The sequence below is a fragment of the Telopea speciosissima genome, chromosome 4 (genome assembly GCF_018873765.1).
Source record: "Telopea speciosissima isolate NSW1024214 ecotype Mountain lineage chromosome 4, Tspe_v1, whole genome shotgun sequence".
Lineage (NCBI taxonomy): Eukaryota > Viridiplantae > Streptophyta > Magnoliopsida > Proteales > Proteaceae > Telopea > Telopea speciosissima.
Genome location: NC_057919.1, coordinates 5,879,081 through 5,906,829, shown reverse-complemented (window position 1 = coordinate 5,906,829; position 27,749 = coordinate 5,879,081). Strand labels below are relative to the sequence as shown.

The window sequence follows — 27,749 nt, the reverse complement described above, 5'->3', positions numbered from 1 at the left end:
TCAGGTCTGAATGTGACTTCTGTTGTGAGTATACGTCGAGTTCAGTTCTGAACTTGGCAATTTACTTCTAGTGACTATTGCACAGATTCTCTTCTGATATTAGAGCAGATATTTGAGTTGGTTAATACCTGGTTTCAGAGGTCCCATAGTTGCGATTCAAGCCCCAGATTCCAGCTCGATTGGGTTTCTTGCGAGGGAACTCTTTTCATTCGAACTGAACTTTTCTTCCGCTGATTTTCTGATTTGGTTCAGAGCTGGGAGGTTGAAGACAACCTCCAACCCCCTATGTTGTTATCTTTAAAAGGTCCATTTCCCCTATTACCGCTCCTTCTTTACTTAATCCAGTTTTGTCCTATAGTTTGGGTTCGTTCCAAGTCTATCCCTCCCCAATAAATAGTAATTCATTTTATCCCCTCTTCTTTTGCAAACAAGTGCCTCTCTAATATCCTGGTTATTTATAATTTTGCTATTCTTTTCAATTGTTGAGCCATGTGATAATTGGGTGGGCCCATGGCCCCATAAGCGAACCCAATAGGGTTTTTGTGACCCAGGTTCCACAACAATTGTTATCAAAGCAAACCCAGGTTCCACAACAATTGTTATCAACTAGCCCAATGAAGTGAGAAACTTGAATCTTCAAGTGAACACAAGCTTATGGGACCCTTCTTTCTTTCTTTCTTCTCTCTCTTTGCAAGGAAGCTTCACCAAGTCTTCAATGATATGCTTCAACTACCATTCAACTCCTTTAATGTTGCTTCAATGTCATTGATGATGGTAGGTGAGTGGATTCAAAGCTCATAATCTCTCTTTCTATCTCTTCTCCTCATCTGTTCTCTCCTTACAGTTTCTCCAATTTGGTTCTCAAAAGAATGAGCTAAATGAGCCCCACAAGCCCCTTTCATAACCCCATTCAAACCGTATCATGTGAGGCTTTTTAATGGAACCAGCAGATGTTTGATTTATCTAATTAATCAACAATAAACATCTCATTCATAAGAATGTTTTGGGTGATTTAGAGGAAATGCATTAAAGGCAAGGGGAACTCTCCTTAACTGTAATCTCTACTAATTCTTTGTATTGCTTCTGTTTGGTTCTGAAGAGAAGAATGATAAAAAAATGGGAAGAATTATTAATAAATGGTTCCTCCCCCTCATCCACTAAAAATATGAGGGAAGCGATGCCAGATCATGCATAGGCTTTTATTCTGGTTGAGATATTCTGTCTGCTTTCCACTATCAGCTCAATATTCTCACTGTTAGTTGGCCAAGTTAAATCTTGCAGGAATGCTATCAAAGATTTATCTGTTGGGTTGAGTATTGAGAGCTCGAACATTGAGTGTTTGTACCTGCGAGCTTCCTGTTACCATGCAATTGGAGAATATAGGAATGCGGTATTGGATGCTCTTCCTTTTCTTTTCTCTCTTTATTTTTTCCTTACCTCTTTACTTTTCCTTTGTCTTCATAAAACCTTTTGCTCCATTTGCTTGTTTCTTAAATTAGATCCCATGGTTACAGGTCAAAGACTATGATGCTCTTTTGAGTTTGGATCAAGAATCCATGGAAAAATTTGTGCTTCAATGTCTGGCGTATTATCAGGTCTGTGATTTGAAATGGGATTCCTTTTGTGTGTTTGTGTGTGTGCGTGGAAAGTTGGAGGTTTTACTAAGAATGAGGAGCTACCCAGGAAAGGATGTACAAAAGGTCAGGCCACACTGTAGAAGAGCCCCCTAGAAAAGATACAGCTGCTGTACAAACGAAGTCTTCCAGTTATTTGGTTTATTCTGGGTGTATCATTACCTTGTAGCAGTTCAATGACATCTTCCTGTCCCTACCGTAATGTTGGACTAATTCACAACAATGCAACTATGAATATGGCCCCAATAGGATCACTCAACACTACAAAAGGTTAGTGTTTCACCAATGTCCAGAACAGGAATAATAGAATACCCGACAGAGTTCATCACAACTCTTAGGACTTCCAACAGCACATAACAGTAACTAAGAAGGAGACCTGACCATGAGAAACAACCCACACAAGTTTTGGTCTATCGCAGGATAAAAGCGTGCAAATAACCAGAAACTGACTGAGTACCAGAATTAGAAACCAACACTTTAGATGGGGATTATTCTCCAGTTGAAGGTATAATCTTAGGTAGGGTTAAGTTTCCAAAATCTTAGCCTATTTCATTGGTTAGATGTTAAGTTATAAAGGATTTCTCAAATTAGAAACTAAAATCCAGAATTAGTAACTCACTGGTATTACAAACCTAGCCAATGGATCAGCCTCAGATTACCATCGAAAGGAAGGCTACAAGGAGTATATTTGACTGTCAAAATATCAGTTTCGATTGATGGATGGATCTGCAGTTTTGAGGTCTTGAAGGCTTCAACAAAAACACCAGAGAAGTTGAACCGCAGGGTATATTCTTGCCTTTTTCTGCCAGCAACTGATGAAACAGCAACAACGCACTCTTCAAATAGCCAAACAATAATTCCGGCAGCAACAGCAGGGCTTGAAGATCTCTCAGATGTTTTGAATGTCACGGAACAGAAAATAGAAACAAGGATATCGATTGGTAGGAAACAGAAGAAGAAGATAGGATAAGGCTTTCAGTCTCTTTCTTTCTCTCTCTCTCTCTCTCACCTAGGCTTCTCACCTCCAAGGTTTAAAGTATCAGTATCGGGTATCGTATCGGAAGGATGATTTTAAGAGATGTATCATATTGTAAGGAGATACGCATGATACGCTAAAAATACGCATGGAAATAGTCAAGATACACATGGAAATACACTTTTGGAGAAAAAAACAATATAAATAAGCAATATATAACATGTATCATGCATAAACACTAAAATGGAGAACAACGTATAACGAGACAAGTGCCTTAAATTGAAAATGTTGTAAAAGATGAGGTGTCTTACATATTGTAATAATCTATTACCATGAAGACTGTCCTTGCAAATGATCAAGTTTGATGCATCAGCTAACTTAGTTTTACCTAACTCTATTGAGTTATAGCAAAAAATAGGATTAAAAACCATGATTAAACACAAAGATCAAGGTTTTCTGAAACCTACATTTTTCTATGAAATCTCCTTCAATCTCTGATCTCAGATTGTTGAATGATGCAAACTAAGTTTTTGTAGCACCTCGTAAATCGTTTTTGAGTGTAGATTAGAACCTGCAACTCCAATTTTTTGAAAAAACTTGGTTAAAGGCAAGTTTTGAGAGTCCCGGTTACCCTTGTACCCATTACAACACTCCCCCTCAAGTTGGTGCATGTATGTCAACTTTTTAAGCATGCCCAACTTGCTAATTACAGAAGAAAATAACTTATGACAAAGACCTTTAGTGAGAACATCAGCTAACTGATCACTGGACTGAACAAACGGGACACACACAACTCCTTGCTCAAGCTTCTCCTTGATGAAGTGCCTATCAATCTCCACATGCTTGGTGCGGTAATGTTGGACTGGGTTGTGTGCAATGCTAATGGCAGATTTACTGTCACAATAGAGATGCATGGGAAGATCCACTGGAACATATAAGTCCTGTAGAAGACTTTGTAGCCAAAGTAGCTCACAAACTCCATGTGCTATAGCCCTATACTCAGCTTCTGCACTTGACCGAGCAACAACAGACTGTTTCTTGCTTCTCCAAGTGACTAAGTTACCTCCAACAAAGGTACAATAACCTGATGTAGACCTCCTGTCATCAGGGCAACCAGCCCAATCAGCATCAGTATATGCTTCTACTCAAGTATGATTGTGAGGTGAGTATAAAATTCCCTTTCCTGGAGAGGACTTCAAGTGTCTCAAAATTCTGTAGGCAGCCTCCAAATGTAAAGAGTAAGGATCATGCACGTATTGACTTACCAAGCTCACGACAAAGGCTATATCTGGTCGGGTGTGAGATAAGTATATCAAGCGACCAACTAACCTTTGGTAATTGCCTTTGTCAACCGGATCTCCTTCCTTGCTCTTCAGATGTGTAATTGGCTCCAGTGGTGTATCTGTAGGTTTACTCCCTAGCATTCCCGTTTCACCTAGAAAATCAAGGGTATATTTTCGTTGGGACAGAGAGAAGCCACAAGCTGAATGGGCAGCTTCAATTCCCAAGAAATATCTACGTCTCCCTAGATCTTTCACGTTCCCAGATAATTTTTCAACCTTTTCACTTCCAGTTCCAGTGACTACTACATCATCAACATAAACTATCAACACAGTGATGTGCTGCCCCACCTTCTGTATAAATGAAGTGTGGTCAACGTTACTCTGCTCATAGCCATTTGACACCATGGCTTTGTAAAATCTCCCAAACCAAGCTCTTGGTGATTGCTTCAAGTCATACAATGCTTTCTTCAAATGACAGACTTTCCCTTTGGTCTTTGAAATAGCAAACCCAGGTGGAATTTCCATGTAAACTTCCTCTTCTAAATCTCCATGGAGGAAGGCATTCTTTACAACTAGTTGTTGAAGTTCCAAACCTTGGTTGACCGCATAGGAGATTATCACTCTGACTGTGTTCATCTTCGCAACTGGGGCAAACTTCTCTAGATAAACAATGCCATGGGTTTGGGTAAACCCTTTTGCAACCAATCTGGGGTATATTATACCTTTTAACAGACCCATATGCCTTGTGTTTAATGGCGCAGACCCCGGTTTTTTTTCCAGGTGGGAGAGATGTCAATTCCCAGGTTTTATTCTTTCCCAGAGCACACATTTCCTCATCCATTGTTTTTCTCCACTTCTATTCGGCAATTGCCTCCTGCCAAGAGTAGGAATAGAAACAGAGGACAGAGAGGAGACAAATGCATGAAAGGAAGGGTATAAAGATTCATATGACACAAAATTAGAGATGGGATGTTGAGTGCAACTCCTTTTAGGTTTCCGGATAGCAACAGGTAAATCAAGACTAAGATCATGACAGGCTTACCAGGAGTAGAACTTGGAGCAGGTAGTAGAGAATAGAGATGAAGCAGGTTCAATGGTGGTAGTCCTTTTGTGCCATGTTCCTTTGGAGAATGTCTCCTTGAAGCTTCCATATTTTCCAGTCGCCCCCTGAACTAGAGGCTGCTCAAATTCTCCTTGGATTAGGGGCTGTTCTTGTTCCTGCCCATTGATCCCTGTTTGGAGTTCTATTTCTGTAGATGGTTCTTCAACAATGGGAACATCTACTTCCAGCGGCTCAATAAGAGGAGACACCGCTTCACTCCTAGGCTCCCCCTGAAGAGGTGTAGTGGGTAAAAAATATGCCTTAGACTCATGGAAGACAACATCCATAGTGACCAACAGTCTCCGTGTAGGAGGGTGATAGCACTTGTATCCCTTCTGAGTGGCGGAATATCCCAAGAAGACACACTGTAACCCTTTAGGATCAAGTTTATCAATAGGGTGATGATTTCGGGCAAAGACAACACACCCAAACACCTTTGGAGGTACAACAAAAGAGGAGTTTCCCAAAAACACTTCAAGAGGACAACAAACATCCAAAACTCGTGTAAGCAGCCGATTAATGAGATAGGAGGCAGCAAGGACAACATCCCCCCAAAACCGTGGAGGGACACTCATTGTAAACATGGGAGACCGAGCAACCTCCAACAGGTGTCGGTTCTTTTGCTCCGCAACACCATTTTGAGCTGGTGTGTCAACACACGAGGTTTGATGTATAATTCCATGAGAGTCGAAGTAACTGCGAAAGCAACTATCCATGTACTTCTTCCCATTGTCTGTATGAAAAATCTTCACACGAGCATCAAATGAGTCTAAACCATCTTGTGAAATAGTTGGAAGCAAGTAAACATATCACTTTTCTAATGCATCAAGTAAACCCAGGTTGTTTTACTAAAGCAATCTATGAAAGTAACAAACCACCGGTACCCAAAAGTTGACACACACCGAGTAGGCCCCCAAACGTCCGAATGAATTAAACCAAAAGGAATTACACTTCTTTTGTTAGAAATTGGATAAATTCTACTTTGCTTTGCAAAATGCAAGCATCAGAAGTAAAATTATTGGGCTTACAACGTTTAATCAAACTAGAAAATAAAGTAGAAAGCACGCCAATAGACGGATGGCCAAGACGACGATGCCATTTATTGAGTTCAGCAAGGGCAGAGTCCAAAGAGCCAGTTTTTGGTGCCTGAGAAGCCAAAGCAGATTTTTCTGGAGATGAACTATCAAGCACATAAAGACCACTAACCACCTTACCACTACCAATCATACGACCCATGTCCAAGTCCTGAAATAAACAATGAGTAGGAAAAAAGGTTACTTTGCAGTTTAAGTCCCTGGTGAGGCTACTAATAGACAAGAAATTAGTAGAAAATTTGGGGACATGTAAAACATAGGAAAGACGCATAGATGGCAAACACTGCACAATCCCCTTCCTAGAGATGGAGGAAAGAGAACCATCAACAACGCGAACTTTGGTATTATCAGGTAAAGGAGAGTATTTCAAACAAAATTGAAGGAGAACCTGTCATGTGATCCGTTGCACCGGAGTCAATTACCCAAGAGGTGAAATTGACAGAGGAGCAATTACCATTAAAGGAAATACCTGAACCAGAATTTTCGGGTAAGGAAATGGCTGAAGGAGCCGTAGATGTGGAAGAGGAAGCAGTAGGGTCCAGCCTAGTCATCAAAGTGTGAAGGTGCTACATCTCCTCCTGGGAAAGAGGCCCGGTCTGATCGGCAAATTGATCGTCAGAGGATGCCTGGTTGGCCCTGGCCATGGTAGAACGATTTGGGCCATGCTCATGAGTATTTGCAAGACGCCCATGAAGCTTCCAACATTAGTCCTTTTTATGTCGTTCCTTACCACAGTAATCACATTTGACCGGAGAGCGATCACTGCTCATACAATCATTCCCAACACCGCGAGAAGTATTACCCCTAGAAGTGGTCTGTGAGCCAGATAGAAGAGCAGATCTTTCTTGGGTAACAGGATGAACCATAGCTGTCCGGTGATTGTCTTCAGCAGCAACAATGGCATAAGCTTGTTCAAGAATAGGAAGAGGATCACGATTAAGCTTTGTTGCCAGGATTTGATCAAATTCAATATTTAGCCCGACAAGAAAATCAAAGACACGCAAGTCCTCTTCCCACTTCTGAAACGCAGTAGTGTTCACATCACAAGTAGCAGTAAAGGTCCCATAAAAATCCAGTTGTTGCCACATGGTACACAACTTGGAATAATACTGGGAAAGAGACAACTCCAATTGTTTGGTCGTAAGAATTTTCTGGCAGAGTTCATAACGGGAGGCAACATTGCCCACCTGAGAATAAGTATCCTTGGCTGTTTTCCAAATCTTCACAACTGTATCAAGGAGAAGATAACGCCCGACGATATCTTGTTCCATAGAGTTAACAAGGTAGGACATGACAAGAAAATTGAAAGTCACCCACTTGTCCTATGCAGAACCAGCATCAGACGACTTGGCTACCGTTCCTGTGATATAGCTAGAGAGACCACGAGAACCGATAGCGAAAAGGCAGGAGCGAGACCATATCAGGTAATTTCTTCCATTCAATTTAATGGAGCTAGTAGGGAACGAAAGAAAATCGCGCTGAGTCGCGCCTTCGTGTCCGGAGGATGCAGTGGTAAGGTCGGAGTCTCTTGACATGGCTTCTGTACCAAAAAAAAAATCACCGGGGAAGGAAAAAAAATTGCAAAGGGGATTTTTAAATCATAGGGACCAATAACACCCCTTGGTGGGAGTTAACTCACCACTAAGGGTGAGAAAAGGGGGGCAGAAGCAGCAGGTGGTGGGGAAACCCTCCCGTGAGGAAGAGAGGTTCTCGGGAGGACCTTGGGAAGGCGGAAAGGAGGTGGTGGAAGGGGGGTGGAAGGCCTGGGTGGTGGCCGAGGGTAGCTGGGGGTGGAAGAAGGCGAAAGAAGGGTGGGGGTGAGGCTGAAGGTGGGTGGCGGTCGGCGGTGGTGGTGGGGCTAGGTCACAATCGCAAGAGAGAAAGGGAGAGGAGAACCGGAAAAAGAAAAAATTATTTCCAGGAATCCCGGATGGATTCCCGCTCTGATGTCATGTGGAATTTTGTGAATACTGGCTTGTGAACAATGTGCTCACATCCTCTTTATTTATAATAGGAAGAGGAACCTTCCAGAACTGATACAAAGACAATAATACCCATATAGACAATATTACCCTTGGACCCATTTCATCAATATCGTATCGGCCTATTGGGCCGTATCCGTTAATATAATATGATACCAATCAGGACGGTGGAGGGTCGGTTAGGAGAAGAGGGGGACTTGGTAGAAATCAGAGTTGTAGGGGGGAAGAGAGAAGAAATTGCATAAGAAGAATGGGGTGGGGGAAGAGTGCACACGCACACAGCCCTCAGGCTACTCATAAATTTAATTCGTTCTTCAAATCTGTCCAACGATGGGGAATTACATCATATATTAGACTCCAAAAAATAAAGACTAACTCTCTAACTAGGAAACTAAGAAGAATTGGGAACCAAATATCCCTACGTAGCTAACTTCTAAAATAAACAGAATACAATAAACTAAAAGACATTATTTCCCCAAATAACATAAATTCCTAAAATCCTAGGAGATCCAAAATCTCAAACTGGACCCGGTTCATCTTCGTCTGGATACCCAACTGGGTTCGGGTCAGTCCAAGGTAGTGTATCTTCATCACAGGATACACTATTTTTTTTTTAAAAGATACGTATCGGCACCGACTGATACCAATACATATCGGCCGATACGGTACGATACAGACTGGTACTTTAAACCATGCTCACTGCTTCACACAGTCATTGGTAAAAACCAGAATTCATGCTTCATAAATCACGGGGAGGACTCTTAATTATATACTTACATGTATAATGAATGTTGCTAATAGCAAAATAGAAAGTCCCTTACAACTCAATAGTGGGACTAGTACGATAAGAAAACTGAGATACAAACTCAGAAATCGAAACTACTAAAATAAAGATGAGAAGTAAAATCTCAGCAAATCTAGCCCCCACGATCTGGTTTTGACTGAACCAGTAACACTGACACAGAGGGTTGGCCCAAAGGCCTATGAGCCTGGTCCACTAGTGGCAACATGGACCTGACCCCTTAGGTTCCTGCGGCTATATTTCTGGCCCAGGAACCTATCTACATCATGCTGTCTTGGCAAGGGGCAATGAGACTCAGTCACTCACTTTTACATCCATGAATGCTTGAATATGCTTTGCAATTCCTTTTCCTTCCAACTTAACACTGCATTAAACAGCTTATTCTAGTTCTGCTTTATGCACATGTAAAGGAAAAATGTATTTGGTGGCATGCCCAGAATGCAATTTCTTAGCAGGTAATCCACAACCGTCTGATTTAATCTGACATTTCTCCTCCTCCAACAAAAAACTCTAGTGACAGATTCCAGTGGCCTAATTCTGGTGATTGGATTCAGGCAAACCTGCAACTGCTATGGTTAACCCCTCCACCCCAGAAACCGGCATCTCAATTTCCAACAATTTCTCTGGCAACCATTTTCGCTTTAGGGTTCATGCTTATAGATTTTAGGTCCAGATCTCATGATTTTACGGTTTAATGTTTCATAGAGTTTTTCGGTGATTTTGCCGGAGTTTTTCATGGTTTCATAGTTTTAAGGTTGAAGATTTCACCGGGGTTTTCATTTAGTTGAGTTTTCATAGAGCTTTAATGGAGGTTTCATACGGGAAGTAGGAGGAGGGGTTTCAATGGATTATTGGATTTGATATCATAAATTAAGGGCATCTAGCGCTGTCTTCAACAGACACCTATTTGGGAGGCCCACTGCCCACACAGAAAACCTGTTCCCATGTCTAAAACATGCTTTAGCTGCCGTTATAATGATATACTTACTGAAGCCTTTTGCTTCTTTTACTGGTTTTGGATATTACTTTTCTTGAGCTGTTTTGCAGCCTGATGCACATTGTGTAACTCCAATGCTATAATTGTCATCAGTTTGTCAGTTGGCCCTTTTGCCATTGTTACTTCTTTTATTTCATTCTTTGATCATTGAATATTGATGGTAGCGTTTACCTGTTCTTTTTCTTGTACTTTATACAAAATCTCTTGCAGAAAGAAATTGCTCTGTACACTGCTTCAAAGATCAATATGGAGTTTTGCTGGTTCGATATCGATGGTGATATTGATCCCCTTTTTAAGGTAATGTGTTGTAGAAATAGTACAGTAGAATTTATATAATGACCCATGGGTGGATGTCCTTTCATTTTTTAAATAATGACAAATGTTTTTGGAAATCAAATAACCTATCTTGCTTGTTTGGTCTAAACTGAGTTCAGGCCAAATTGAAAAAGGCACGCCCAAGAGATTTATAGTGTGATATTTTCCTTGACGTCCAGCGGTCCAGGAGAGATCAAAACTCTTACTTTAGGAGATGGTGATCATTTTCTCTCTGTACCGGAGTTAACTCTACTAACCCTAAAAAGAAGTGTTACGCCTCAAGAGTCAGACTTGGAGCTACAAATTTGTTGTTAACTACTTGCAGAAATTGTGGTTTTCCATTGAGGCAAGCATGGAGGCATGGCTTCGCTAGTGGTGCTGGTTCTTGTAGAATGGAGATTTTACAAGAACTAAATATTACTGGTTCTTGTGGAATGGAGATTTTACAAAGAACTAAGTATTCTTTCTTATAAAAGTTATGCTTTTAGTACTCTGTAACTTACAATGGAGAGTTTACAAAGAACCATATTAAGCAATTTATTATTAGGGGAACTGTTCTCTGCATGGGAGCGCAGGGGCCACGTGTGCGCGGCAGCCAATGAGAGCACGGTGCTGGCACATTGGGGGCAGCAATTCCGCCATTCATGGGGGCGGGGAGGTCATTTCTTCCCCCAATGTGTCTGGGTGTGGCCATGGTATAAAATCTCGCGATATATCGGCGATATATCGCCATATTTCGTAAATCTCGACATGTCCGAGATACGAAACACTTCCGAAACAAAAAAATACAATATCTCGTCGATATATCGTGGATCTCACGATATATCGCAAGATATTGAAAAAGTGACAAATAGTGTCACACTAAGGCCCCTTTTATACCATATTTCAATATCGACCAAGAGCTGCTGAAAATCAATTTTTCTCTCTTCTTTCTCATTTTTTGCTACCATATTTCGCAGCCATTGGCATCGTATTATGGTGCATCACAACCTTACGGTGGATATGGATATGGATCATCATCATATGGGCAGTTTAGTGGGGTAGGGGACTATGACTACGTCCCAGTCCCAGGGACATCTTGGATCATCTTTTGTAGATAACATCTTTGCATACCCTAGCGGACCTAGCTACCAACCTCACCAGCCATACATGCAGCCAATGCCATCGCCTCTTGTGCCGGCGCCAACATCATATCACAGTGGATCATCTTCTTCACGGACTGGATCGATTGGTAACCCTAGTTTATATCCTAGGATAGGTTACCTACAGTATGTTGATGATTCCATTTACGTGACACTTGTGGATGACTACACTCGTTTCTTCTCCGATTCTATACCGTGGTTCACATATGTCCTTCAAACAGAGAGCAATGGACATCGACTCCAGCGAGGCATGAGTGGGATTGATCCAGGGAGGCACAACAACTACTATTAGCAGTTTAGCACTTGTAATTTGTAACTTAAGTTGTGATTTCATTAATCTATGTGTATTTAACTATTTATACATTAGGGTTGGCGACCGTATGTCAATCAAGGGTGCAAGCCCAAAACACCAATTTGAATTCACATTTTTACAATTTTATGGTTTAAATGTGTTTATTAAGCTTAAATAAGGCTGTCCATGAAGTTTCAAGCCTAGATATGGCCAAATACCCCCCGAGATGGACCCCCAAAATATTGCAGAAAAAATGCAATATTTCGGTCATATTTCGTGATATCTCGGATATCTCGGTAGGCCCGAGATACCGATATATCGCGAGATATAGTACTATGGGTGTGGCCCCTGCGTCCCATGCAGGGAACTTTTCTCCTTATAATTAATAGTTGGTGGAAAATTTGTGGGATGGTTCTTTTAGCTGGCATTTGTTTTGAATTCTTTACAATGATGACTTGTACTCGACTCACTGAGTTTGTTTCTGTTCAATAAAAACTATTTCTATTTGATAGAGAAAATAACAAGATGTCCAATGTATTGGTTCAGAAGCTGTGAAGTAGATGTGTTGGTCCAAAAGAAAGTTTGAAATATAAGTTGTTCATGGCTTTTGAAGAACAAAATTAAATTGTTGATCCTTCCTAGTACTTACCCCCTCACCTGTGCCAAAAAAAAAATCCAGATTTTTATTCTTTCACATGATACTTTGGTGATCCCAAATGGGGTAACTAATGGGTATCTATATTCCTTAGTTTTATGCAGTAACAACTAACAATTTCAAATCAGATGTTGGATCTTTATGAAAAAGTTAGGGTTTTGAATAAACTATGTTTTCTGAGTGAAAAATTTTGAACACTATAAAAGTTTTATCTTAAATGAATTTGGAACTCTCTAGAAAGAGGATAATGGCTGGAAGAAGTTGGACAATCATTAAAAAAATTTAAATATTAAAAGGGTTTTGGAAAGCCCCATATTGGTTTTAAGTGCTCATATTTCCAATTTGAAATCATTTCCCATTCTTTTGGATCTCTACATCTAATATTAATTAAGTTTAACCATGTCTATCAAAACAAATGTTGATACGTAATCCATCAACCACAATCTATCATAGCAAATAATAGCATCTATCAGTCAAAATAATAATAATAATAAGTAGACAACCATTTAACAAAAATATTAGATGTAGACTCTAGAGCTTGAATTGCCCCTTAGTGAAGAACCTTCAGGCAAAGTTTCAGGTCGATCAGAGTTATATTGAAGGTCACAACTCACAAGCAACGAAGCAAAAAAAAAAAAAAAAGGAGAAAAAAGAAGAAGAAAGGAATTACCCTGCATCATTAATCGAAAACAAATAACACAAATTAAAAAAAACCCTAGTTTGTGAAGAATTGCAAATCTATATAAATCTTTCAACACAAAAAAACACAGACAGAGAGAGACAGAAAGAAAGAAAGAAAGATAAAAGATACCTGGAATTGATGGATATGAACTAGAATTACAGAGCTTGAGAGTACATGGTTTGCTAGAAGCCTAGAACGAGAGTGCTTGAGAGTCTTCTTTTTTTTGGTGCAATAGAACAAGTCTTCAGGTGTTGGGCGTTTTCTCACCGGTTTTTGGGATTTTAGGTTTTAGGTTTTAGTTTTTTATTTTGGTTAATTAAATTAAAACACATAAATATGTATTAATACGACACTTAATACGGCAATTAATACACCTGTTCTTAAGAGTCGCGTACGGAATTAAGCTACCTCATAAAATACGGTAAGAGTCGGGATATTGATTTATACGGTCGGGTACGGCACTTAATATGCAAACTTACTATGGGAAGCACTTGCTTGTTTTTCTGGATTACAACCAAATCTGGGTGTTTTACTCTAGTTCACACCTAGCCAATTTGCCGCTCCTTGGTGGGGAGTCGCATTTTCAGTGATAACAATTAATCCAGTTGTTTTTTGGCAACAACCAAACCCCCAGGGTGTTTCCAGGTGCACACCTAACTTTTTGACTTTTGCAAGAGTTCTTTTGAGTTTTTGCGAACCTAGGAATTCAAACCTCTAGAATAGGTAAATATGCAAGATACAATGCAAATAAAAAACCTTTGTGACTTTGTCTTAGGTTGATTTAGAAGATAAAAATCAACTCCCTCAACCTATTGGCCCTTATTAAATACTCAGTGTTGGGAAAAAATGCTACGAAGGACTTGTGAGAGGAGTAATGAGGCCCATACTTGATAGTCGTTACATTTCAATGGCTTGGTCCAGTTGACTGTCAAATTAACTGTTTATGGCCGTTGCATTTCAACGGCTCTTTTTATAGTTGTTACATTCCAAAGGCTATTTTTGGCCGGTTGTCCGTTTGGGTACATGGTCGACTGTCCACTATCCTTGCCCAAATTATTTGCTCTCGGGAAGATTTTCCTGACAAAGCGTGTTGTCCAGTCGACCGTCCAGGTTGGTCGTACGTACCAAAAGGGACATCCGGTTGGATCATATAATGCAAGGGACTGACTGGCTAGCCCTTCTTCGAACCCTTTCGGTCGACTGCAGCTTGTAGCCGGTAGATCACTCTCTGTTAAGTCATAAAAGATTGTCAACTTGTTCTCCTAACTCCTAAGAGGTTGGTTGACTACCTATGCATTATGGGTGACTTATTACACATGTTTAAAGGGCATTTAGGCTGTTGGAGTTGTTACATAGGATTACTTAGAGATATATGAAATAAGACTAATCTTATGAACTCTTGAAGCCTGGACTTGATCTCTTCATACTTTTGTGGCATGAGATCCTTCCAATTCATTGCCATTTGTCAATTTCTGAATAACCGGGGTTTGGTGAAGCTTGTATGTTGTTTTCGCCAGCTTCTCTATTGTTCTTCAAAAACTGCCCTGCTTGATACTTCCTGGTCAGTACAAGCTTGATGCTTGGAGCTTCAATTTAGGTCAACTAAAATTTTCTGGGAATATATCAATCTTTCATACTTAAACAAATATATTAGTATTTCCAAAACCATCATGACCGTCTTTCTGGTCATCATCAAGATGTCCACATCATAGTTTTCAAGGCGTCACCTAGGTGTCTAGGCGCCTTGTTGGTGTCGCCTTGATTTTGGACCCTCTCCAATGCCTTGGGTCGCTTAGACGCCGTGACAACTATGGTCCACATAGTATATTGACACATAGGAGTCCATGTTTGACATCACCAAAACACCAACACTAAGGATGGGGTATTTGGGTAGATCACAATCTTCCAATAGAGAATCCGACACTGAGATGTGCTCTCTCTCCTTTTATGGGTCTGATCCTCTGTCAGTCTCCCCTTTTTTGGTCGGCTTTCCTCCATCTCATCCTCTTTAGTCGAAGACGAAGAGTCTGGAATAAAAACTTTTAAAAGTGGTTACCACCCGGTTCCAATTTTCGGTTTTGGTTCAGTATTGACACCTTTAATTGGAAGTTAATGCCAAAAGCCACTGGTATTCTCAGGCACTGATGTAGATCGATGGTGGTTGAATAGAGAAAGAATCTGTCCAGTTGATTTCCCTCCATCTATCCAGCATAGTTTGTGGAAGATCCTCCAGATAGAAGCATAAAGGAAGAGAAGGGACGAAGACAGAATTCAGAAAAAAAGGAAAAAGTTACTGTTCACATGAACAGTATCATGAGGTTATTGTTCACGTGACACTGTTCACGTGAACAGTGTTGTGAGCCAAGCTTTGATTATGTGTGCATCTATTTTTCCAATATTCTAGAAGCCTTCGATAGCAAGACACTGAAGGATCGATGGGATAGCTTCTAAAGATTTTATTGCCTTTTTGTTATTTCAGTCCTTATTAGTCTTAGGTAAGTTAGAGTTTCTATTTTAGTTGTTTAGCTTTTATTTAGAAGTTTCTATTTTCTTAAGTTTCTATTTTATAGGTTTTATGAATTAGTAGTTTCCTTTTCTAGATTTATTTAGTTTCTTAATTAGATTGGGATTGGGTTGCTTTGTAATTGAGTTATTATAAATAAGAGTATGAGGCTGCGTAGAGGACAGAGATTGAAGAGAAAAGAGTTATGGTTGAAACTGTGAGACGTGGCAACGGTCAGAGACCGTCAGTGAGAGGCCCTGGGTGAGAGGATGATGGGCTGAGAGAGCCTGGCTGAGAGAGCTGATCCTATTCCCCCTTCTATATCCCCTTCTTCTTATTCTTATCCTTTTATGTTTCTTCTTTCATATGTAAACCAAAAAAAAAAGCAATAAAGTTTCGGTTATATTCAATATTTTCTTCCTTATTGTGTTGATCCTGGCTGCGAATCAATCTCTCACTGGTTCTTCCCCCTGGTTCGAGGTTGATTTTGCATTAAGGACTGCATATGAATGACTATTTATTTCATCATGTTGGGCTTTTTTGTTCCCCCCCCCCCCCCCTACATTTCAAGGACACTTGAGGCCAGTTCAATATTTCTTCCATAGGTTCTTGTCCTAATATCATGAAGTTATTCCCCTTTCAACTACAAGTAGTTTGATTTAGCAAGCATGAAGCTCCGTAGCTTTGGGAGTGTCCTCTGTAGATGCTGCACGTGGCCTTTTTTTCTTCTTTAATTTAAATGTCATCTTCAAGTACTGTTTTATTTTTTTATTTTTTTGAATCAGATAGGCCTTCTGTTTGTGTCTTGGTGTGATTGGTGACGTCCAACATGGATTGCTGAATTAGTAGACTTCATGGAAATGCTGAAAATTTGTTGTTCCGTTTGAGTTGCACAATTCTGAGTAGTTTTGGTTTGTATTTAATTGTTATGTATGATTTTAGTGTATAGTTGATATTTTATTCTGTATTTCATTTCACGTTTATCAGATGAAAAAATTGTTTGAAGGATGTTGAACTCTTTTCCCCCTTTTTGGCCCCATTTGTCTCCTTGTACAATGAACGTTTAATAGAGAAAGAAACATGAAATTTGTTCTTATTTCTCAGTAAATAAGAGAATACACTTTCACATTATAAGTGCATGAAGGTATCTAGTCAATTGTAAAAAACTATGCCCTTTGGGTCTGAGCATTTTGCAGTGGACCATTATTTACTTGGTGTCTTCTTTGTTCCATGGACTAACACATAAAAAACACTTGGGCATAAAATTTTTTAGTTGGAAAGTTTTTGTCTGAAAGGATTTCAGGGCTTACTGTCTTTATGAGGAAAAAATATGAGGCCTTTTCGCTTTTATGAAGGATGTATTCGTTAAGTACTATATGTTGATTTACTTTTCATCATGAATATGTTGAAACTTATTTGTATGTTAATTGACCTACTTTCTTCAGGAGTACTGGTGCAAAGGGTTGCACCCACAGTATGTGAGTGACAAGGTTTTCAGGCAACCCCCTCTGCGTAAATCTTTGAAAAAGAACAGGCATACGAAGCAAGATTTTGTTGTTACGAAGCAAAAAGCTACTCTCTTACAAGCTGCAGACTCTCTTGGTGAGAGGATACAATATGATTGTCCAGGCTTCTTACCTAATAGGCGTCAGGTGATTTTATTTCACGAATTATTGTAAAATTATGATTTAATCTTCACTGTTGTCATTGTTGTATGATTTTATTTTTTTGTTTTTGATTGTGAGTGGATGTGTTCATATTTTCTTTTATTCTTTTCCTCCCCTCAAAATCCATTCAAATTATTCCTATATAGGTCCTTCTATTAGGAATAATTAGAGCTTACAAGTAAACCTCTCGAAGAAGCCACATTTTTTAATTCAGTTCAGTATCTAATATTGGTTATTGATTTCCATTTCCATCTGTTTTGTGAATTTTACCCATTGGATTTGCGCTTTAGGAAGAGGGTGCTTGCAATGCCTTATGTGAAGAAAGAAATGGGGGAAACCACACCTACTAGACTTACCTTATCTTCTGTTTTTCCTCGTAAAATTTAATCGAGTTATTATTTATTTATTTATTTATTTTTTTGGTGAATAAGAGAATATATTACGAAGGGAAAGAATGTACAAGCACAAGCTAAGGAGTGGGAAGGAAAAAACAAACCAAAAAGCAAAGCGCTGCCCTCAGGTGGGGGGGGGGGACATCATACAGAATAAAGGAATACCCCAGGCAACAATAATCATCATGTTCCTTGGGGAATCTATGCACAAAGATGGGGCCCCTGACAACTTGCTTCTAACATCGAAAATGATCGTATCCCAAATCTGCTGGATGGTTCTGGAATTGGCAGTCCATGCAGATGTGGTAAATGGCGGCGCTGAAAAGAAGCTTTCGGACAGTGTCACGGCTGATTTTCCGGCAAAGGTCATGTCCACCTAATTACATTCTTGATCAGAGGAAAGAATTTTTTTCCTTTGAGGCCAACATTTGGCAAGCAGCCCTTTCCAAAGAGGTGGAGAAAGGGCAAGCAAAAAAGAGGTGATCCACCTCTTCGGCCGAATTCCAGCAAAGACAGCAGGAGAGGGGGGGGGGGGTGGTACTGGAATTTGCCTCTGAATGAGGAAAGCTTGAGTATGAAGGGACCGGGTCAAGGCTCGCCAAACAGTGAAGCTGTGGCAAGGGATGTGCTTGAACCAGACAATATTGTACCAAGGAATCCAGGGGGGTCAAGCCCGAATATGGTTCAAAGCGGACTTGGGGCAGAATAGAAGAAGAAGTAAACTAAACAACAAGATCACCACTCCCATGGGGCCTGCTGGGAATGATCAGCAGAGCACATTCCAAACACCGAGCAAGGGGGATGTGCTTCTTGAACCAGACAATATTGCACCAAGGAATCAAGGGGGCCCGAGCCTGAATATGGTTCAATGGATGAGAATCCCAAGGGGGTGCCAATGGTCCAACCAAAGGCGGGTATCAGCACCATCATCAATAAGGGATTTAATGATCCCGTAGGCTAGGTATTCGAGCTTCAAAATTTTTCTCCAAATCCAGGGAGCATCTGGAGGGATAGAAGCGGTCCCAACAGAATTATTTCGGAGAGGCCTAGAATAAGCCCAGTCAACCAAATGTTTTTCTTGGCAACAAGCTTCCAGATAATGACATCTTTGATTCTTTTCAGACCAAGACAAAAGCCCAAATGAGGGACTCAAGCTTATTAATGGTGTATTTGGGAAGCCCAAAGATACCCGACCGATAGATGTAGAAGGTGGTACCGTGAATGGATGGGTGCTCTCATGGCCAGTGTCATTTGGCATATTTGGCTGGTATATAACAATGCCCGCTTCCGCAATGAGCTGAAATCTCCACTTGAAGTTGTCCACAAGAGGTAGGATGAAATGAACCCTAGGTTCAGGCTTAACATCCCTCGGACAGGATCCCAAGCAAACCCAAATAAAAAAGTCAATAAAAATCAACCGTCTTAGACGAAGGTGAAACTCTAGCAATCACTCACAAATAAATAGAATGGTTGTTCTTCAAAATACAACAAGGATCCAATGGTCAGATTAAGAGTAATTGCAGAATAATCAAAGCTGAAATTGAAAATCCAGAAAGTAAGAGATTTCTAATAAATACAAAGCGAAATGTCAGATCAACCTAAGATTCAGGTCGAGATCTCCTGATAGTGTATGAGAACCTTGCTGAAAGTTTCAGCAGGATCCAATGGTTGAATCGGAGAATAATAGGGAATCCTAGTGAGACTAGGAGGATAGGACGAAGCATGTGGAGATTGACCGGCGTTTTATCCAAAAAGAAAGTTAGAGCAGGGTCTTATTTGTGTTCCTTTTGTTAATTATGATGATCAAATAGCTGATGTTTTCACCAAAGGTCTTAGTAGTAGAGTTTTTCATCCAATTGTGTGCACGTTGGGCATGTTTGACATCTATGCACCAACTTGAGGGGGAGTGTTGTAATATGGGTATACGGGTAGAATTGTCCTAGGGGCATTACTGTACTTGTACCCATTTTATTTTATTTTATTATAAATAAAGCTTAGCCTCTGTCACATTGACAAGCCATCATTCCCCAAATCACAACATAGCCATTGTGAATCACTTTATAGTGATTGTGTTCTGATCACGAGGTGATCAGTGGGAGGGTTGATAGTCCCTGGAAACTATTGTGAGGGGTTTCTCCTACCTTGCAAGTTGAGTGTGGTTGATCTCGGGGAGATCATTGTGCGGGTGTTTCTCTTACCTTTCCAGGAGATTGATTTAGTGGAATTTCAAGCCTGCAAGGGCTTTGGGAGTGGACGTAGGATGGTATTGAGGCCGTGCCGATAAATCTGGGTGTGCACTCTCTCTTTCTATATTCCCTTCAATCTCTTTTGTTGTGTTTTTTTTTTTTTTTTTTTTGATGAAATCTTTTATTGTGTTTTTTTTTTTATTACTAACGTTTGATTGAAGTTTTGAGAAAGCTTTTGCAAAGATAGTGCTGAAGAATTTTAATTGGGCTAAGATTCCGCATTAACCCAATTCACCCCACTCTTGGGTTGCCTCCACAGTCCTACAATTATTGTCTCTATGCTCTTGTATTTGCATTTGCTTGTCTTCGAAACTTATTAGTTAAAATGTTTTGCAGCATCGTATGGCGGGATTAGCTGCTATTGAAATTGCCCAAAAGGTCTCAAAGGCTTGGCGTTCTCTGCAAGCAGAAAGGAAACATTCAAGTAAGAGGGGATCAAAAATTGGCAAGACAGTTAGGAGAAAGGAAAAAGCCTATGTGCTCAGTCAAAACAGAGGGGGTGCTGGTTGTAGTACCAGCAGTTCCTCTGAAACTTCGGCTTCATATAGTATTAGTGATGACAAAGGTTCAAGCCATTCTATGATGTCTTGGAAAGATCTTTATTCCTTGGCTGTTAAGTGGAGGCAGATATCAGAACCCTGTGATCCAGTTGTCTGGGTTAACAAACTAAGGTTATCTTTCAGTCTTGTTATTTCTACTTATATGCTTGCTTTTATAGTGTCTTGTCACTGTTGCTACTTGATCTCGCAGACTCTTTTGGGTTTGGTATTATAGAAATTTTTTTGTCCTTATTGTTTTGTTGACCTTTTGTCTGATTCAAAATTAGATTATATTTTTTGAAAGAGGTGGTCTTTAATAATGCCCCGGGCTCAGGCCTTCTTTCCATTTCTCTTCATACTTATTTTCTTATGTTAGAGTCCAGCTAATCACTGCCTCATTTTATACCCTTGAGGCTGCTTAGCATTGAGATTTCTATTCTCTTGTATCTTTTCTTCCTCGTCTATCCTTAAAAATTTGAAACTCTTAAACCTTGACGATATTACTTCTTGTGACTTTTATTATTTTATTTTAATATAACTATGATTCTTTCTGCAATCCAGTGAAAATTACAGTACTGGATTTGGGTCTCACACTCCAATGGTTCTTGGACAAGCAAGAGTCGTCCGTTACTTTCCAAATTATCGAAGGTGTAAACCTTTTCTCAATTCAGCTTGTAAGAAAATTGGCAAAAGTGTTCTCAAAAGCCATTATTGTTTGTTAATGTCTGCAGAACACTGAGTGTTGCAAAAACAGTGATCATGGAATCAATGTTTGTAAACAACAAGACTGATGATGTTATCTATCTATCCAAAGATGGGAGGCTACAAAAGGTGAGTTCCTGTCATTTTCCATTCTTATGTGTTAGCTTCTTTTCTTTTTCCTCTTTTTTTTTTTTTGTGTATATGTGTGTTGGGGGGGGGGGGGGGGGGGTGCATGTGCTACCAAATTTTTTTTATACCTAAAATGACCTTAGGAGAAGTGAGGAAAGACATGATTAGCCTAGGCCTTGTATCAAGTATGACCTTGAATAGAGCTGATTGGTTCTCCTGTCTGGGGCGGTAAATGAGGAGGGGGAGATTGAAGACATATGACTTCCCGCCGGATGGGGGAGATAGGTTTCAGGGGTAGGTGGGTGGGAGTGATGGGTTTCAGATGTGGATGGATGAGAATCAAGGGTTTCAGTGGTGGTTAATGCTCTGAAGTCACGTGGAAGGCAGGGATCAATAGAGAAGGGGGTGCAGGAGGCGTTCCGGGTATGTCCAAAGACCTTGCAGATCAGGCAATGGGGAGGGAGCCAATCGTAACAACCACTATGATGGAGGCGGAGGTGTAGAGTCTGCACCCTGTAGAGACTAACGCCAGTACAGACGTAAGCAAGCCTGTCCATGGTCTTGGTTCTCCTGTCTGAGAACAAGGGTTTCTCAAGAACGGATCCAAGTATACTTAGGCCATCTTCACACCATTAGTGCAGCAGGAGGCCTGGAAGGGCCATCCATAGAGGGATGGGGGAAAGGTTGACGCAATTGACCTGCAAAAATCTGTTCCACTGCCGCAGCACAATAGGTTTCAGACCATCATTCCATGATCCTCCTTCTAGGACACAGATCTTGTCGGCTTCATCAGAGAACTTGAAGATGAAAAACCCGTTATCCAATAGGTATGTATCAACTACCTCACGCAGCTTCCATTGTTTAGTCAGTGAGAGCTTAACAAGATTGAAGGGTGGCCTGCTTCTGATGAAAGTGGCCAACAAGCGCACAATGCCATTTCTTAGCTTCAGATTCCAGTAAACTGGATGGACAAACGGGCACCTTTGAATCCCCGATGAAGGATGGAGAAACTAAATGGAGGGAAAGACCTCCACCCGATGGAAGGCCTGTCTGGCCAAACGGGGAACTCCAGGTCACTCCACCGAGAGGGAGAGGTGGAGACGAGAGGGGAATACGACAAGGAGGGGGGAGGCAGGGGGATATGGGGGCGGGCAGCAGGGTCTTGGGAGAAGGCCAGGATAAGAAGGGAGGAAGAGCCTGGAGGTGGTGGAGCCACCCCAAGGAGGCTGGGCATAACGGCGAACTGGATTCAAGGAGGCTGGGCATAAATCATATTATTGGAGACTCAGGTGGAAGTCCTGATCACCAACATCCTCATTTCCAACTTACTTATACTTAAATATGCCTTGATTTGTGCAATGAGAGATACAAAAGCTGCATTTTGTTCAATTGAATTTTTAATGGTCATACCAAATTTTTATGTTTCCAATCTTGAAGTCTTTATCATTTGGCAATGTCATCAAGGTAGATTGAATGGGTGGTCTGTTGTGCCTTGCTCTATGGTAGTCTGGGCGGGAAAGAGATGTTGTGCTTTACAGACGATCAACCTGCGCCAGTTATGGATAGGAGACAGCTTCTAACAGTGAACCTTACTTTTTTTCATTGGGTGGGGGTGTTGGGGACTTTGTTTGGGTTTCACAGGGGATTACTACAAGACCCTATCCTTTTCCCCTCATTGTTTCAAGAATCCCAGGTTTGGATAGCTTAAATTTCTCATTTATTCCTTCTAAATTCAAATAATTAATGCATCTTCACCTCCATTTTTCACAAGTGTCCCTTCTATCATCTTAAAGTCTGTCCTAGAAAACTCAAGCAGCAATGGAGGAGCAGCCATGCTTTCTCTGCTTCATTCTTCTCTTTGGAGAAGGAAAAACATTTTTTTTCTGGGGTGGTGGAGAGGGAGTGGGGGAGATAGGTAGTAAGTTGATGGAGTGACTCAATCCCAGGTCACCAAACATGTCATAGATTTTACCAGCTGAACCAGATAGCACTTTCAGGAAGGCGAACAATTTCAGTGATAGAGAAGGTTGTGTGACTTGTCACAGATGAATATGTCACTCTTACCTTGATTTACGAAGGGTAGCTTGTTTGAAAGACCAAATTAGAAAATAAAAGGTGGGTTGGGGGAGGTTAGAGTCAGCTTTCAATATTTTCCTCTTCCATGGTCAGAGGAAATAAAATGGACTTATAAAGAAGAGAACAAATTACGATGAGACAAGTGCATTCAATTGATTATTTATAAAGGATGAAGTTTTTTACTTGTACTATACAAAAAAAAAAAAGTCATTTTCAGTTTGGGGAAGATTTAGGGTTTAGATACACACCTCATTGCCAAAAAAAAAAGAAGGGAAAATTACATTTACCACCCCTGTAGTTTGGAAAAATTACACCGATCCCCCTCAAAATTATGCCTACCCCCCTCCAAAGGGGAGGTGAATGTAATTTTGAGGGGGATCAGTGTAAATTTTTTCAAACTACAAGGGTTTTTTTTGTAATTTTCCCAAAAAAAATGATGCAATCATTCAGGTTTTTTTTCACTAACCTAGTGATCAAAGGAAAAAAACGACACTAAAAATCAATATTTGAGCAAACAAATCAAAGTTCTGATAGAAATCTGCTCTAGCGCAAATCCGGTTTCAATCCTTGATTGCAGGTTGTTAAATTACCTAATAACACTACTAGAGTCACTTTTGCAAGTAGAAACAAGTAATCAAGTTGATTTTGCCAAAAAAATTGATTATAATGCCTTGCAATAGCTCTTGGTAAGTGTTTTGAGTCGTTGATCGAGTTATATAGTTTATAAGCAACGTATCAACTGTATCAATAAGTATCAACTATGTCAGGTCACGTATCCACCATATACAGTTGATACCCTTTTTTATGTATAGGATCGGTACCATTCAAATAAGATACATATCGGTTAGTATCGGCAGATATGTTAAGATACTTAAAATCTTTGAGAAAAGTAAATAAAATTCATCTGTCATAATTAATGTATAATAAAGACTCCATTCCTTTTATCGTAGGGGATAGTAGATAAAATCGGTTCAATACTTCAGCCACTTAATGGCCCTTGAGCAGGTATTTCTGATTAGAACATTTGCGCCAGATTTAAAACTTTGGCTGGTTTTGAGAGTCTATTGAATGGAGAGGAGCAATGTTTTAAAATCCAATTGACCCATCCAGTTGACTGCTGGATCCAACACCCATGGTTTTCTGCATTCTTATGGTTTGGCTTGAACAGTTACACCAGTCAACCCTTGAACCAGCTCCTTTACAAATTGATGAATGAGCTAGGTTTTGGAAATGAGGGGAAGAAGGTCCCACAATAAATGAATAAAGGTCTCAAAATGATTATGGTTGAAACTGAATGATGCATGTGAAAGTTGATGAGGCCATTTGACTTTAGTGAAATGTTCTGGCATCATGCATGTCTACCTCTTTTAGAGATAATGTGAAGTTTAATTTCTACTGATTCAATACAACATTGATTTATCTGATTAGATTTTTTCACTTGCTAGTTGTTTGCCTCAGCTAGCTAATTTGGTTCATAGTTTCACTGCTTAATCCGTGACTTAGCATATACAAAATACAGATAATGCACGCACAGTCCTGTTCTGATCTTTACGATGTCGTTGGTGAGGACTTCTGGTTAGCTACTTGGTGTGAAAGCACAGCATTTGAGGGGTAATAATCTCTATAGAGGTTAAATTACTATTTGTTGCTTTGTTTATAATGTATGCTGTTATACAGCAAGTTTACGTTGCTCTCTAGCAGAATTAAAAAGTAAAGCACATCTAATACAACTAATGTTTATTGGCATCATTTTAATTTCTAATGGCATGCACTACAGGAAACGTCTTGAAGGGACAAGGATCACCCTACAAAAAATGTACTCTTTTAATTGTTGTTGTTGTTGTTGTTTGTTCTGTAATGATCATCATAATTTTGCCTCATCATCTCAGACACTCTACATGTTTCTTACAGGGGTGAACATGGATTTGAATTTGGGATTAGAACACCTTGTGCGCCTTCTAGATGGAATGATTATGATGCAGAGATGGCTATGGCATGGGAAGTATGTAACTAGAGATCAAAACTTCAGTAATGGTTTCTTTCTTTGAACTGTCTGAGATGTATGGCATTTTGTTTGCTACTTTGGGCTACAGTGCTTGTACATATGGCGTCAAGTTGAATTACTTACACCACTATAGTGGCTCACTTGATTTCTTCATGCGATGTAAATTAAAATATGAGATTGATTCGCATTAACATTTTAGAATTCAACTTCTATGAGTAGCAGGTTGTTGGTGAGAATAAACCACATGATCAAATGAATGAACTTCCACTAGGAGTCCTTCCTCAAAGAAGGACATTGATATTTTAGCATCAGACTGACAAACTTTGCCACACAACAGTGGACTAATTTTAGGAATTTCCCATTGGGCCAATTTTATGCAATTGGTTTGAGATTTCCATATTATCTCCACCTCCCCTCCATTTTTATCTCTAGGCCTTTGGCTTTGGTCCGCCTCTGGAGAAAACTGCCAAAGTCAACTTTGATGATCAGTCATTAGGGAATCGTGTCTCATCTGGCACTGGAGTTGTCAAGAGACTTGGGGCTGTGCTGTAGCCCTGAGATTACTTGGGTCAATTGTTGAGGGTTGCCTTGTTAGGGCTGAGTTAATGCTGTTCATTCTTTGGTCCATAAGAGGATTTCAGTGGGGGAATTAATCCACTGTGATTTGATGGATCAGTTAGCAGCAAAAGGTCTTTTGGAGCTTCCTCAACCCATCAGAGAGGTCCTTGCTGAACATCTCTTTTGCCCTAAATTGGTGAGCTCATGGTGGAGTAGCATATTGACTTCAGGACCCCAGCTTTGGATCAGGGTGATTTTGCATCTTGTGGATTCCTCTATTTTGAAGTTGTCAGATAGAGATAGTCTAGGTGGAATGCAAGACCTGCAATTATATGTGACTGAGTCTTGTTCTATTGATTAGGAGCTTCTAAACAAAATAAGAATGCCAAAAGGAAGAAACAAATGACAGACTATGACATACATTCAGTGCAGTTATCAAAACAAAAAGTTGACAGATCTGAAGCTGGCTCTAGATAATTTGCAGATTTAGTACCTTTCTTTTAGCTTCCCAGTTCATCCTAGTGGCTGGACAGGTGGACTAGGCCTAAATCAATCCACGTGCCTATGTAGTCTTGGCTCATTTAATACCTACCCTTTTTAGGCTCATATTTTTGGCTTATCATGAAAGCCCAATTATCCCTGCGTATTACATGACCATTGGGCTTTCCCTCCTTTTTAGGAGCTTAGCTCCTTTGTCAATTGCTCCTAATCTAAAATGTTGTAGAGGAAAATTATATCTATCAACTAAGAGTTAGGAATTACTCCATGTCACATCTCAAGGATGCAATAATGCTGACTTTGACCTCTATGCCTACAGGCCATATCCAGTGCTTATTGTGGTGAAACATATGGATCAACTGATTTTGATATGCTCGAGAATGTTCGAGATGCAATCCTGAGGATGACTTATTACTGGTAAAATAATATTTCAACACAGATCACTTTTGTTTTGGACATTAATTAGTAGAGTTTCGTTTGAATTAAAAGCAAACCATCTTGCAGGTACAACTTCATGCCTCTGTCAAGAGGATCTGCATCTGTTGGATTTGTGGTTCTGCTTGGATTGTTCCTTGCTGCCAATATGGAGTTCACGGAGAGCATCCCACAGGGTTTGCAGGTGGATTGGGAAGTCATCCTGACCTCTGACCCAAACTCCTTTGTGGATTCTATAAAGCATTGGTTGTACCCATCTCTTAAGATCAAGACTTCCTGGAAAGAGTATCCAGATGTACAGTCAACATTTACAACAACAGGATCAGCCATTGCTGCTCTGAGCTCTTATGATGACTGAGATTTTAGATCCATGAAGATGTAAGTAAGCTGTAGTTGTTAGTACTTTGATGTCTATATTAAAACTTACATTCTGAGTTGTGGTTTTGGATCTAACTGTGCAGAACATTGGGGGAGAACATATGGTTAACCATTGCTGAAGTTGATTGATGAACGTCTTGTTCCTTGGAACTGAGGGATTGAGAGGCAGGATGAATTCTTCATTCTTTTGCACTAAATTGGTTCTGATGTTCTGCATATTATAGGAACAAGCCATTGGTATTTGTCCACCCAGGTAAGAATCCCTCAAGGCCTCAAAGCAGTGGGATTTTTTCGCCTAGACTATAGGTCTATACCCAATTACGGGCCTAATTTCATGCTTAGGCAAGTAAACAAGCCCTGGCTGTCACATTTATATAAATCTGTTTACAATAAAAATAATAAAAACATTAAATCTGATTATTGATTGACTGGTCAAGGAAATTTCTCCTCTTCTTCATATAGGACCATTATAGAATTAATAGAAAATGAAGTTATTGTTGTTGACAAATTCTGAAGAGCATGTATTTCCTTGTTTCTTTATTCTTGGATTGTCAGTGACTATAGATCATGTAGTGCAAGAAGTTCATGTATTTGTTGCTTTACTTAGGTTGTGTTATCACTACACATGTAATATTACAATGGTGTATATCCCAGGGCACGGGGGG

General features: G+C 40.1%; 1 protein-coding gene across 1 annotated transcript in view; it reads left to right on the top strand.

The window, feature by feature from the left end:
• LOC122658355 (suppressor of RPS4-RLD 1-like) overlaps nucleotides 1-27,436 on the top strand; it is a 55,611-nt gene extending 28,175 nt beyond the window's left edge. The window contains exons 12-24 of the mRNA XM_043853276.1: nucleotides 1,282-1,390; nucleotides 1,515-1,595; nucleotides 10,081-10,167; nucleotides 16,905-17,111; nucleotides 20,101-20,435; nucleotides 20,865-20,951; nucleotides 21,035-21,134; nucleotides 24,730-24,821; nucleotides 24,988-25,026; nucleotides 25,122-25,212; nucleotides 26,591-26,688; nucleotides 26,776-27,084; nucleotides 27,168-27,436. Of these exons, the coding sequence (XP_043709211.1) occupies nucleotides 1,282-1,390; nucleotides 1,515-1,595; nucleotides 10,081-10,167; nucleotides 16,905-17,111; nucleotides 20,101-20,435; nucleotides 20,865-20,951; nucleotides 21,035-21,134; nucleotides 24,730-24,821; nucleotides 24,988-25,026; nucleotides 25,122-25,212; nucleotides 26,591-26,688; nucleotides 26,776-27,064 (1,615 nt within the window). The 3' untranslated portion in view covers nucleotides 27,065-27,084; nucleotides 27,168-27,436. The remainder of the gene's footprint in view (nucleotides 1-1,281; nucleotides 1,391-1,514; nucleotides 1,596-10,080; nucleotides 10,168-16,904; nucleotides 17,112-20,100; nucleotides 20,436-20,864; nucleotides 20,952-21,034; nucleotides 21,135-24,729; nucleotides 24,822-24,987; nucleotides 25,027-25,121; nucleotides 25,213-26,590; nucleotides 26,689-26,775; nucleotides 27,085-27,167) is intronic.
• The last annotated feature ends 313 nt before the right edge of the window (nucleotides 27,437-27,749 follow it).